Here is a 12,520-nt window from a genome sequence, read left to right on the forward strand (position 1 = left end):
GCATATATGTATCTTAACATTCTAATGCAAACATAGCAATCCGATCCAAACATACTAAGAATCGATTATGCATTCGATATCCAAAGTCATAGAACATACATGGATACATATACATACAATTTGACATATAACTACATGTATTTACCATTTCAAAGCATCATGGTTCATGTAGAGCCTAATTCATATACATGATTCGGGAGGATAAATAAAAAGAATTTATATTTACAAACTCATGTATTTACCCCAAATTCTTAACCAAGGCTTAATGAAGGGCTCATCTACTTACAAGTAGTTAACGAACATGATAACACACATATACACAAATAATAGTATAAAATCAAAAGGAAGAATACTCATTTCACATAAATAAGGATTGGGGGTTTCAATTCATACTCGAAGACATCTATATAAATGATCACTATGCATAAACAAAGTTATTTGACCTTCTAATTAGGTTAGTTTTGGCATGATAATTGTACAGTAACACGTGGCTTGAACTCACTCACATCATTCATGTGGGAGTGTTAATCGGAACACCGAATGCCACTTAACCACAAGTCTTTGACAATAAACTTGTTTATTAACACACACAAACATTTACATAATTTTTAAAACCTTAACAAACCGAAAAGATTTTTTATGTTCGGTTCATTCTTATCACACGTTTAAGCCGCCGAGGGGATGTTTTGCCGATTTGGGTAGCGGACGAGGGGTAACGATCGAGGAAAGACTGTTCCCCTTCTATTTTGACTTGAACGAACGAAGAAGCAATCCGCCATGTCTTCTACGGTGGCGCTACAATCGCAGATAGCTTTCACGACTGCGCCCCTCTTCGTAAGAGCGCCCACCAGCACTGCTACGCCTAATGTCAATGTTTCTCTGGTGCACGCTCCGACTCCTTATTGTCGTGCACTTCGCTGCTCCACAAATCGAAATACCGCTATCGTCGGCAGAAACCGTTCTGGAAGAACCGGATCTCGATCCTTTCGATGCTTATGCGGTGAGTACTCAATGCGTGCTTGCTTGCTTTTATCATCCGTTGTTAATTCAAACGAGAAAAATGATGGGGGAGGTTCCTAATATAACCAATTAACACATGAAAATGCGCAACAATTAGGGAGAATATTCACTTCTCTTTTTGGCTATGATGATCTCAATGGACGTTTTGTGAAGATAATGAAGAGAAATTGATTTTAGGGTAGTGTTCCATGTCCCAAGTATCATACTTGGAGGAGGGAGACAATTCACAGTTGCAATAATTGAAGAATTTTCTGGGGGTTACTTCCACAGTGTTTGGTTCCTTTTTAAGTGTTTTTGATTTATGCTCGGTTTGCATTTCTCTTCACTCTTATGCAGCTCTAAGTCCTGAGTTGAAGACTACTTTGGATAAAGTTGTTACATCACAAAAAGTTGTGTTGTTCATGAAGGGAACCAAGGAATTTCCACAATGTGGATTCTCCAACACGGTGGTGCAGATACTAAAGTCCTTGAACATGCCTTTTGAGACAATAAATATCCTTGAAAATGAAGTGCTGCGACAAGGATTGAAGGAGTATTCCAGTTGGCCAACCTTTCCTCAGCTCTACATTGATGGGGAATTTTTTGGTGGTTGTGACATCACAGTAGGTACGTATATATTATTGAACTATTTATTATAAATAACATGGAGTAGAACTTGAATATTGAATTTGGTTCCTATGTTTTGAGCATTTGGACAAACTTGTTGGGTTGAAGGGCAGAAATAGGAATATCTGGGATTAGATACATTGAAGTGCTGGAGTTATTTTATTATTATTATTTTTTTAATTTTTAATGTGGGAAGGTAAGAAGGTTAGCAGTTGAAGTTGCTGGGTCCAAACATGGGTAAAGTTGACTGATTCCAAACAGGGTTAGCAAAATGAGCAACCAAATGTTGATGTAGTTATGTTAAATTTTGTGAAGAAAACAGGGAAATTTGTCCAAATATTTGTCTTTTTTCTATTATCAACATATAAAGGACAAAAACAGATGAGTTATACAGTTATACTCCACTTCTCATCCTTGTAAAAGTAAGGATAAATTAAAGTAGCAGCTTAGGTTTAGGATTGAATACATTTTCCCCCTATCATACTAGAGTTATAGAAATCAGTAAGAAATGCAATGTCATAGCAAATACCATTATTTGAAAGTAATGCAGAATCTTAGGAAAATCTGACATTAAGACTATATCAGTGTAATGGAAAATAATTTGATTGTAATTGGAAAAGGAAAAAACACTTTTCAGCAATAGGGAAGTGGTCTTCTTACATTTCCTTCTGCCTTGTCTGCATATCCTAGCTTCTGTGGTAGTAGATATTGAGATAAGTAGATGGAAATGGAGTAGATAGATGATGGTTGCTAAAGTAAGAAAAGCTTGTAGGAAATGTAGTCGGAGTGGTGACAGTATAGATAGTAGAACTAATGGTGGCGGGAAGATAAGTAGGTAGAGATGATGTCATGATGATTGGGTAGGTAGGAGTGTATATAAATAGGCGGGCGGGTAGAAATTTGTAGGTAATGATAAAGGTGATTATGGATGAAGTTATGTATATATTTTTTATTTGGAAAACAAGAAAAAAGTGTTTTCCAAATCCTTTGTTAAGTTGGAAGAATAGAAAATGGAAAAAATGAAAAACAGTGCTAAAATTACACATTTTCTGCTTTCTATTTTTTCAGAAAAATGGAATTTTTTTTTCTAGTTAATAAATGCACCCTAAGTATTGTATTGTTAGTCCAATCCTTAAATCACAACTAATTCTCTTAAGCAAACATGGGATTGTCCACCCAATCTCACTCTTTAGTCTTTATCCTATCTTTTAATGCCCCGTCATCCTGGGCTCAGAATTCTCTCTTATTCCATTATCTGAATGAAATGAGCCATAATTATATACTCCGTAGTTCGAAGAGAAGCCAACTCAAGATTTGATTGTATTTAAACTAAGCGTATAAAAATTGAAATGGTGGCATTGTTGCTTTTAATTTAAGCATATAAAGATTAAAGAAAGAAAAAATTACTTCATAACTGGCCTACACTAGTTACTTGAGGATGTGGAAGACTTCTGCTTGTGTTAATCTCAGATCCTTTGTTATTATGATTTAATCTTTGACTTCTCTATTTATATTTTGTACTGCCTTTCTAAGAGTGCGTTTGGTTCGCACATGAGAATCGGAATCGGAATGGGTATCAAATACTTGGTAAGGGTAATGGGTTTTGGTGAAAGTATTTAACATGTTTGGTAGTTGGGTGGAATGGGAATGACTATTAGGGGGCGTTTGGTTCACGGAATCTTGGATTACCCCAGGTAATAGGATTACCTCCAGGAAGGTAATGTGAAATTTCGGGAATGTAAGATTACCTGATGTGTTTGGTTTGGATTGTGGAATATGATATTACTTTGTTTGGTTAAGGGTTATATTTTAGGTTATATGGGACAATTTACTATAATGTCCTTTTAATATATATATATATATATATATATATATATATATATATATATATATATATATTTATTTATTTATTTATTTATTTATTTATTTATTTATTTATTTATTTATTTATTTGTGTGCCTTTATTGTGTGTATTTTTATTTATTTATATGTATGAATGTATTGATGCTTAATATTAAAATAATAAATATATAAATATACACACATGTATATTTGATTATATAAACATATATTTATTTTATATATGTTATTGTGTTAGTATTATTATTATTATTATTATTATTATTATTATTATTATATAAGGATTAGTTAACAAGGGCAAAATTGGAATAACCAAGGTAATCTTAGATTACCTAAAAAAACGGGGGTAATGACATTACCTTGAAACATTACCGCCACGTCAGCTTTGAGGTAATGTAACATTACCAGGTAATCTCATAACTTGAAACAAACAAGGTAATATAACATTACCAGACTCAGATTACCTAGGTAATCTGAGATTACCCGAACCAAACGGCCCCTTAATAGTTGGGGAAGAAAGGAGGAAGGGAAATGAAACCCTTATTTAATAAGGGTATGGGTTTTCTCATTAATGGGGTATTCCAAACCCATAATAGTATTCTCAAAGCCTATCAACCAAACACTAACAATCACTTTGATACCCATACCTTATGCCTAAACCCACCAACCAAACACACCCTAAGTTCATACTGTTATTTTTGGGGTTTATTTTATTTCCACTGTCAATGCAAGAATTTCTTTGGCAAAATGGTTGTTAAGATTGCATTCCCATAAGTACTACTGCTGCAGGACTTATCCTATGAATATTCATGGATTGTAAAATGTGACATATTGTGGGAAAGTAATCATGTTCATCCTGGAAAATGTATCAGTTATACAACAGTTACAATACTGTTCCTTATTTTATGATTATGATGATGACTACAAGGATTGGCGTAATGGCGTGTTTATGGTCTCATATCATAATGACATTGTGCTAAACATGGGATTCTGTTTATGTTAGTATACATTTCAGTAGCTACATACAAGTTTTAGAACTTACTTGCATTGTGATTACAGAGGCATACAAGAGCGGAGAGCTGCAAGAAGTGCTTGAAAAGACAATGTGCTCTTGATAGGTTGAAATAGACCATTGATGCCATCAAATTGCAAAGTAGTGGATGGTGGATGCTCCATCATAATCCTAAAACAATGTTGTGAAATGTCTTATTCTGTCATCCAAATGATATGAATGTAGGGTGTCAGTTATTCTGTCTTTATTGTTAAAATAAAAATAATTTATTATTCTATTTCTGACCTGCATTGCTTCATATAAATTTTGGATTGATGACAGTTGCAAAGTAGCTTGGTCTGATAGTTACAAATATAATGCTGCAAAGATTTTTATATGGAACAAGTAAACTCTTTTCAGCTCATTCCAATTAACAAGAGTTGGTTATGTTTGGTTGCCTCAATGCTTTTTGTCAACAGTTGTGGTTTGATCAGAGTCACAAAATTAACATGTACGTGTGAGCGTGCATCATCATCAATGAATGCCCATTTTTCAACTAACAATTTATGGCTCCAAATAATGCCTTAGCAGATAATCACTTCAGGCATTAACATAACCAAAGTGAGGTTTGAACTCTAGATTTAAGGGGTTATTTTTTGTAAACAAGATTTAAGGAGTTGGTTTCAAAAAAAGATTTAAGGAGTTATTTAATAAAGGGAAAATGGTCAAATAAGTCCTTAAACATTACCTGTAAAGTCAATTAGGTCCCTTGACATGTTATATCGGGGCAATGAAGTCTAATAGTTGGTAATTGACGTGCTATTACAAGTCATTTCCATCTCAGGCGAGGGTTCTCCATTTGGTCGCCTTCCGCTGGAGTATGGTGACTGGCAACGGTTCTATAGTCGTGGTCGCCAGATTTTCCGCTGAACAGTAAATGACCTACTTCGATTTTTGGGCTTCTTTGTCCCAATTTAACATATTAAAATGTTTAATTGCACTTTTTAAATGTTTAGAGACCTAATTAATTTTTCAGGTAATGTTTAAGGCTTATTTCACCCTTTTCCTTTTAATAAATAAAAAAAGTTTGAACTTGATCTCATAATTTGTAAGGTAAAAAGTTGTTGTCATGTTTGATACGAAAAGAGGTAAAAAGTGTAAAATCTGTATCATTAGGGGCTTTTAATTTTAATTTAATTTTTGGCAAACTCCCTTAAATTGGCCAAGAAAAAAAAAACAAACAATTGAGTCTAAGTTATCATTGATTTGCTGGTTACTAAGCTTCCACTTTCAGATGTGGCAGTAATTTAACCTAATGAATTTGACAAAACTTAAATCCTCAATACTTATTATAGAGAATGAAAGAAGAAAAATAAAAGAGAATTGGGAGGAATTCAAATTATAAAGGCCTAAAATGTTGTATGTAATGGAACTCACTCCAATTGGGAACTCCCCCTCCTTATGATTCAAGGGGGATTTGGTATTACAAGTGTAAGTTCTGAACAATGGGTGTTCTGAGATTTACCCACTATAGTCTAGTCTATAGTCTATAGAAGAAGATACAAAAGGATACCCTTATGCTCACTACTCACTACACACACAGGGACCATACCATAGCAGCTTGCTTATACACATCACAGTCATTTCCAGAATTTGTACTACACTGATACATACTACTGTACTAACCTCTCTTTTCAAACAATTGCTAGGAGACCTTGCAGCTGGTGACTGCCGCCAAACTACCCACCTCATGCCTCTTCGCCTCACCATCTTCCGATCCCAACATAGATTGCCATAATTTCACAACCCCAATTCCTGAACTCAAATTACCAATGGAAACTTTCTCAAATTCAACTCCACCAACACTAAATACATATATCCCTTCATCCGTTATATTCTGGGAACTAACGTAACTCAATCAATCCCTTAGCAGTCTTGCAGGCACAACTATAGACAGACATTAATAACAGTGTCTAAAAATCTTGGCAAAACGATGGTATGGTAGAAATAACCGGGGTATTGGTCTTACTTTGCTTAAGCTATCATGTAACCATACTACTGCTACCCCCAACACTCTGGGGAAGCATTGCAGTTGCCTCCAAAATTCTCTCACCATCCTCATCCACAGAAATTTTGCTCCAACCTTGGCCTCTAACAGAAAATAATTTGGCCCGGTCAAGCCCACTTCCTCGGAAGCCATTCATTTTGGATGACACCATAGGCATCACCAAAACTGAGGATGCGTGAAGTGAATTATCCCCCAAACCTAATGATAGTGAACATGCAGCCTGCATAAAAGCCATTGTCCACACAAATTAAGGACCCACCAACTTCTACTTAGGAATAATAGAGTTAAATAAAATATCAGAACCTTTGCCTTGATAATCAAACTTGCAGATCTCGTCAGCATTACTTGTTTAAATGATCTCATGTCTTTAATTTGAGAATCTTCAGATGACATAACCAGCCTGCCATGTAGATATTTGAAAAGTACAATCAGATTTACAAAGTGCTTACACAAATACTTCCTATAAGAGAGTATATATGAAACCCCTTATATGTAAAATCAAGCAAATTGCAAAAGAATTTACCATAAGGATTTTAATAATTTGAAACCAATGTTTAATAAAAAGAATGCATTCCACATAGAAAACTTGAGAACTCACATACCTTCCCACATCATTTGACAGACTTGAATCAGAAACTAGAGGTCTCTCCTTGACTTCACCTCCTGCAAAAATTTGAGATAGGATTTTCCAATGACCAGGCACAATTAAAATCTAATATAGTTGTATCCAGGACTGATTAATTACACACCTTTGGAATCATCTGGTGCCAGCAAAGATATGCCTATGAATACAGAAACCATTCCAAGCACAAACATTGTTGTTCGTAAAGCATCAAATACCTGCTTAAATAACATCCAATAAGTACATCACACCTAACAGTCTAACACCATGACTTGAAGGCCCTTAGAAAAACTTTTCTAATTAAATCAGACCATCCTAACTACAGGAATCAACAGCAATCAGAATTCAGGAAGCAGAAAATGGGGATAACAATGGTCAATAGATGCTAGTCATGCAAACCTTGTGCAATTTGTGTTTTTCAAATTGCATCTTCAGAGGAAAAAAAAAAAAAGATTATAGATACTCCTGAAATCACAGACATAAAAGAGAGAAAGAACCTGATATTCCTGGAAATACACAAATCCTGTACAAATAGAAAAGAAGGTCCAAGCAATCTGAAACATGGGCACAATAAGAATTGCATCGAACAGTGAAAGTCCTTCATTCAACCTAGCCATCTGCAATCATTGTTAGATCAAATAAACTCAAAAGTTTACAAGGGATACACTCATCTAGTCAAAAAATATTTAAATAGTCAAGTATTCAACAAGGGTTTAATAAATATGTACCCAAAATCCAGCTGTACTAAGAAATAGCAGAAGCATGGAGTATGTTAACCAGCTATGCAGTGGATAACCACTGGAAATGTACAATCTTAGCAGGTTTGACCTGCACACACATGCACAAATTTTCAATTTGGATTTTTCTCCACTAAGGGGCAATGAAAAGTTTAAGAGGCAACTTACAGAGATTTTGCAAACAACACTGAGCATGACCCAACAGCACCTGAAACAATTGCATATGAAAATGGAAGCAGCATCTGCCAATAGGGCTTGAGGTCATTTCCAGGGACACTGAGCAGCTGTTCCCCTCTCCTGAATATAAGAATGTTTCAGAAAACAGAAAAATTGAAAAGAAACTTATTGTTTGTTTGACTACCCAAAAATTGTGTAGACAGAATTATGTTGATTTCTCATATTACCTGTATATTGAGTGAAGCAAAGCAACGGTTAGGACCAAAATCAGGCAATATAGAAGAAATGTAATATTGCTGTACTTCTCTGCTAACTGTTCTGGTGTATAAACTGCAAACAAAAAAAAAAGAGAGGAATATCCAATTTCATGAACAATAAGTGAAAATAATCAGAAAAATATATGACCCCAAAGTAAATAAAACACATCCAAATATAGAGATTTCTATGAAAAAACACTTAATACATGTGTTTTTAGTGAATATTTCAATAATATACAAGAAACAGAAAATGCATGAGAGTAATGTATTGACTATTTTCATACTTTTACACTACAATTTCAAAAGGTATTTTTAAAGAAAAGGAAATAAAATATGTTACAGTATTATCAGAAATACCACATCAGCTATACTCTAATGCACTTTCGGCAATGGGGCCTGAACATGGTGTTATGGCATAAATCACAGGCAGAAGAAGGAATAGGAAGAAGTGTTTTGCCAAAACTCCTTTAGTCCGCCTTTTGGGATTTAAAATTCTGCTTCCCCTTAATCCAATGAATTCTCCCTTTTTATAATAGGGAAAATACAAGACTCTAATAACTAATAGTCTAACTAATTAAGACAGAGACTTCTAATTGAATCAAATATCTGGAACACCTAAAAGCCTAAGACAAGTAGATAACCAACTATTAAGCAATTTTAATCTAACTAAAACATCTATTAAATAATTGATAAAAGTATTGTTGCCTTCCTGTATCATATCCATGTCCCCAGCCTGCATCACATGGCTGTAACTTCGAGGGAGAATCTCACTAAAGATGACAAAATAGATTACATATACAGAACTCAACATAACTCTACAAGGCCTTAACCTAAAACTAGTTGGATTCAGCAATATTGAACTATTGACTCTATTTCTCTGTGAGCTTTTGTTAATGCAAGTTTATCATAACCCCTAATATGTCTTTCTTAGGATCTAATGAAGTTAGTTGTAGTCTTCCACTCTCATAAAAGAAGTTAAGAAGCTGAAACTAATCACAAGGGAAATTACTTTCTTGCATCAGCAAAAACAAGGTTCTGCAGGACATGTACATCTCAGATTAAAATATTTCAATACCTCTGATGCCATCTAATCAGGAAAATATGATTTAGAAGTAAAATCTGGGTACAGTTTTATAAATACAGACTATAAGAAATAAAACAACAATGTACTCATTCAATTGCATACCAGGTGACTGGTGGTTGCCAAAAGCAACAAGAAAGATGTTTCCAAGAACAATAAAAGTCGTTGCTACCATTACTCTGCAAGGAAACAACATTGGTCATGGTGAAACTCATACTATAAGTAACACAAATTTTTAAGAAAAATCACTAGAATATTCTGTCAATGTCTAGAGTATAAGATAGACTGACTCACTTGACTGTCACAGTTTTGTTCAATACAAAGTAGGCAAAAGCAATGTTAGAAACAAATTGTACAGATCCCAGAGCTGCAAGTAGTGACTGCAAAAAGAAAAATACCAAGAGAGTGAAAACTCATAGCTATGAAATGGATGAGGGAAACCCCAAAAAAAATTTAAAAAATAAAAATCCAAAGTATACACCTCCAGCTGAAAGCCAACTAAAATGTCTACTGACCTGAGCAGCGTATCCAAATGAAATGAAATTTAGACAGTTCCCAACAGCAAAAAAAATAATTCCTGCACCAGAAATTCACCATCAGACATGATCATATCCAGTAGAGAAAGAGAATCACTTGCAAGCAATAAACCACCATGGAACAGATGTATACCAATTCTCCATGTTTGGGAATATATTATGGGCTTCATTGCAGCCTTCCCATTTGTTCCCTCCGTGTCCAGCATGGAATACTTTTCCTTCTATAATACAATAATTAGTCATTACAGTTGACATTGACTAACCCAGCTACCTCACAATAAGGAAGACACACAACTAAAATGTGCAGTCATGAGCTGTGCTGGCAATCATTATTTTCTCAAGTGTGCAAGCCTTGTGACTACGAGCAATTTTCAGTTGCCAAAATTTGGGTAAGGCAGACAAGATTCAAATAGAAAATAGTAATTGAAGTACCTAATAGATGAGGAAAAAACTAGTGAAAGTATGAATTACCTCATCATGACCCAGTTTTAGAAGGTTGGTTCCAAAATTAATGGCAATGCTGCCGAAAAGGTTGATGATTGCTCCAATCACCCACTCCCCCATAAGGTTGATTGCAGCCAAGCAGAATCTTCAGAGTGGTGAGAATACTTAAGCAATCAACTGAGGTCAGTTCTTGCAAAACAGTGATTGGCATACCATCTGTTGCACCCATCAATGAAGTTGGAAAGCCGGCTTCAAAGAAGCATTAGCATCCATTAGAGAAGTCATTAGGCCTAATTGCTTCTTAACCATCTTCACATCAATCAAATTTTTTTTATCTTTAAAGAGATAAAGGTGAGTTGGGGGGTGCATTGCATCAAATACCAGTGCAGAGATAGGGTGGTGGTTATGGAATGGCTAAAGTTCACCATGTGGTTACATTAAACTGTTGAATTACAAGGCAATATCAAATAAGTAAAAACTAGATTCAAGTGGAAATCATTTGCAACAGATAGATAAAACCAACTACTCCTTATTGACATAAAAAAATGGAGAAGATTGGAGGGAGGGAGAGAGCTAAGAGCCAAAAATGACAGCAATAATCAAGGGAAGATGAAATGAAAGGTGATACCAACTGTGCTGCTACAAAAAGGCAGTTAATTCAGGGTTAATGTAAATCTTTACATAGAATCAAATCAATTCTCGATCTGGCCGTGGTTCCGAGCAAAACAATACATAGTCGTCAATTAAATTCCAAGCAAAGAAATACAGATACAAATGTGAGACAAATCTATCAATCCCCGGAAAACGCGGAAATCTCCAAAGAAATTGAATTTCATTCAATCGGAAAAGAATGCAGAAAGGGAAGAAGCTGAGCAAATTCACCTCGGGTAAAAGATGAGTAAAGGCAGCAGGGCGAAGAAGGACGCGGCTGTATTTTGCAATCCGGAAATGGAAAAGCAAGCGAATGCTGAGCCAAAAAGAATCTCGCTCAGCAGATCTGACGACGAACCCTGTGTTGTTGTTGAGTCCCCCCCTCCCCTTGATCTACTATATATTTCACCTGGAAACAATGAAAGATATTGGATGGATAGCAAAATGCAGTATTATTGCAAGAAAAAAATCGGATTTAGCGATGAAGGATGAGGTGGAGGAGGGAGGGGTAAGGGTTGAACACTTGAAAGAAATTTTTTTTATCTTCTCTTTCGTTCTTCCTTTCCGATTTGTAAATTGTAATTATCATCGCCATCGGCCATCGCATCGGGGGTCCATTTGCCCACCAATCAATTAAATTGTGTCGATAGATTGCGTCACAAAGACTAAGGTTTGTCCTACTCAAAACAAATAAATTTTAAATTTCTTTGGAATAATGGTCAAATAAGCTATTAAATTATTGAAAAAATTGTACTTTTGTATTTTAAGTTATAGAGTAATTGTAGAATTCGTATCTAAGTGTTAATCATACTCACTTTTTGTCCCTAAATTATTATTGAAGTTGTACTTTTTATCCCTTTACTCATAAAACATTTGAGAAGAAATTTGAAATTTCAGTATAATTCAAGAAGTAAAAGTGTAACGACAATAATAACTTAGGGACAAAATGTGAACATGATCAACACTCATAAATGATTATACAATTACGCTATAACTTAGTGACGAAAAGCGCAATTTTCCCTAAATTACTTGAAAAAATGCATAAAAGGCTCTGAATCAACACTTTTAAACTTAAAACACAGGTGCTATTAAACCATTTTAACCTATTAAATGTGATATCATTTTCTTTGCATACCTTGAATGCCACATCATTTTTGTTTTTTTTTAATTAAAATATTTTGGTCGTCATGTTAGGTGGAAAATTGACTGAAATGACAAAAAACATGAAGAACGGACAACAATCCAGAACTTTCAAAACTTGAACAAAAGAAAAAAAAAAAAAAAAACTCATTTGAAACTTAAATTTCTAGTCAAAAACGCAAGTCACACTTGAGTTTCTCAAATTTTTGAAATCATTCTTTTTCACAAAAATACGTACTTTGTCTTTGTCAGAAGTTATATAAGAAATGCAAGTCGTACGACTTGCTTTTTTATCTTGTTCGTATAAATATAGTATTGATCCTTATTTTG

The 12,520-nt window shown here is 34.6% G+C and overlaps 2 protein-coding genes across 5 annotated transcripts; one reads left to right on the top strand and one right to left on the bottom strand.

The window, feature by feature from the left end:
- The first annotated feature begins 651 nt into the window (after positions 1-651).
- LOC115997876 (monothiol glutaredoxin-S7, chloroplastic) lies at positions 652-4,879 on the top strand. The gene is made up of 3 exons (XM_031237297.1): positions 652-1,000; positions 1,357-1,626; positions 4,546-4,879. The coding sequence occupies exons 1-3, from the start codon at positions 778-780 to the stop codon at positions 4,599-4,601; spliced, it is 549 nt and encodes a 182-aa protein (XP_031093157.1). The 5' UTR covers positions 652-777; the 3' UTR covers positions 4,602-4,879.
- A 973-nt stretch (positions 4,880-5,852) lies between these two features.
- On the bottom strand, positions 5,853-11,643 carry LOC115999632 (probable magnesium transporter NIPA8). Of its 4 annotated transcripts, XM_031239474.1 has the most exons (15): positions 11,282-11,642; positions 10,427-10,615; positions 10,089-10,176; positions 9,935-9,996; positions 9,714-9,799; positions 9,525-9,598; positions 8,309-8,411; positions 8,073-8,201; positions 7,896-7,995; positions 7,665-7,784; positions 7,295-7,385; positions 7,148-7,208; positions 6,849-6,945; positions 6,507-6,765; positions 5,853-6,292 (listed from the first exon to the last, which is right to left on the bottom strand). In XM_031239474.1, exons 2-14 carry the CDS (start codon positions 10,517-10,519, stop codon positions 6,520-6,522), a joined length of 1,350 nt encoding a protein of 449 aa, XP_031095334.1. In that variant the 5' UTR covers positions 10,520-10,615; positions 11,282-11,642; the 3' UTR covers positions 5,853-6,292; positions 6,507-6,519. The 4 variants fall into 4 exon arrangements, with proteins under 4 accessions (XP_031095334.1, XP_031095335.1, XP_031095331.1 ...); XM_031239475.1 differs by having other exon boundaries at positions 5,861-6,765; positions 6,855-6,945; positions 11,282-11,643; XM_031239471.1 differs by having other exon boundaries at positions 5,861-6,765; positions 11,282-11,641.
- Positions 11,644-12,520: the final 877 nt, after the last annotated feature.

The sequence above is a fragment of the Ipomoea triloba genome, chromosome 12 (genome assembly GCF_003576645.1).
Source record: "Ipomoea triloba cultivar NCNSP0323 chromosome 12, ASM357664v1".
Lineage (NCBI taxonomy): Eukaryota > Viridiplantae > Streptophyta > Magnoliopsida > Solanales > Convolvulaceae > Ipomoea > Ipomoea triloba.

Excerpts from the sequence above, each read along its gene's own strand:
- LOC115997876 (XM_031237297.1), top strand. The coding sequence starts at position 778 with ATGTCTTCTACGGTGGCGCTACAATCGCAGATAGCTTTCACGACTGCG. Across the intron at positions 1,001-1,356 it reads ATCCTTTCGATGCTTATGCG|CTCTAAGTCCTGAGTTGAAG; the intron begins GTGAGTACTCAA and ends ACTCTTATGCAG. Across the intron at positions 1,627-4,545 it reads TGGTTGTGACATCACAGTAG|AGGCATACAAGAGCGGAGAG; the intron begins GTACGTATATAT and ends TTGTGATTACAG.
- LOC115999632 (XM_031239474.1), bottom strand. The coding sequence starts at position 10,519 with ATGGGGGAGTGGGTGATTGGAGCAATCATCAACCTTTTCGGCAGCATT. Across the intron at positions 8,202-8,308 it reads TTGCTTCACTCAATATACAG|GAGAGGGGAACAGCTGCTCA; the intron begins GTAATATGAGAA and ends TCTTATATTCAG. Across the intron at positions 6,766-6,848 it reads GTTTGATTATCAAGGCAAAG|GCTGCATGTTCACTATCATT; the intron begins GTTCTGATATTT and ends GCTTTTATGCAG.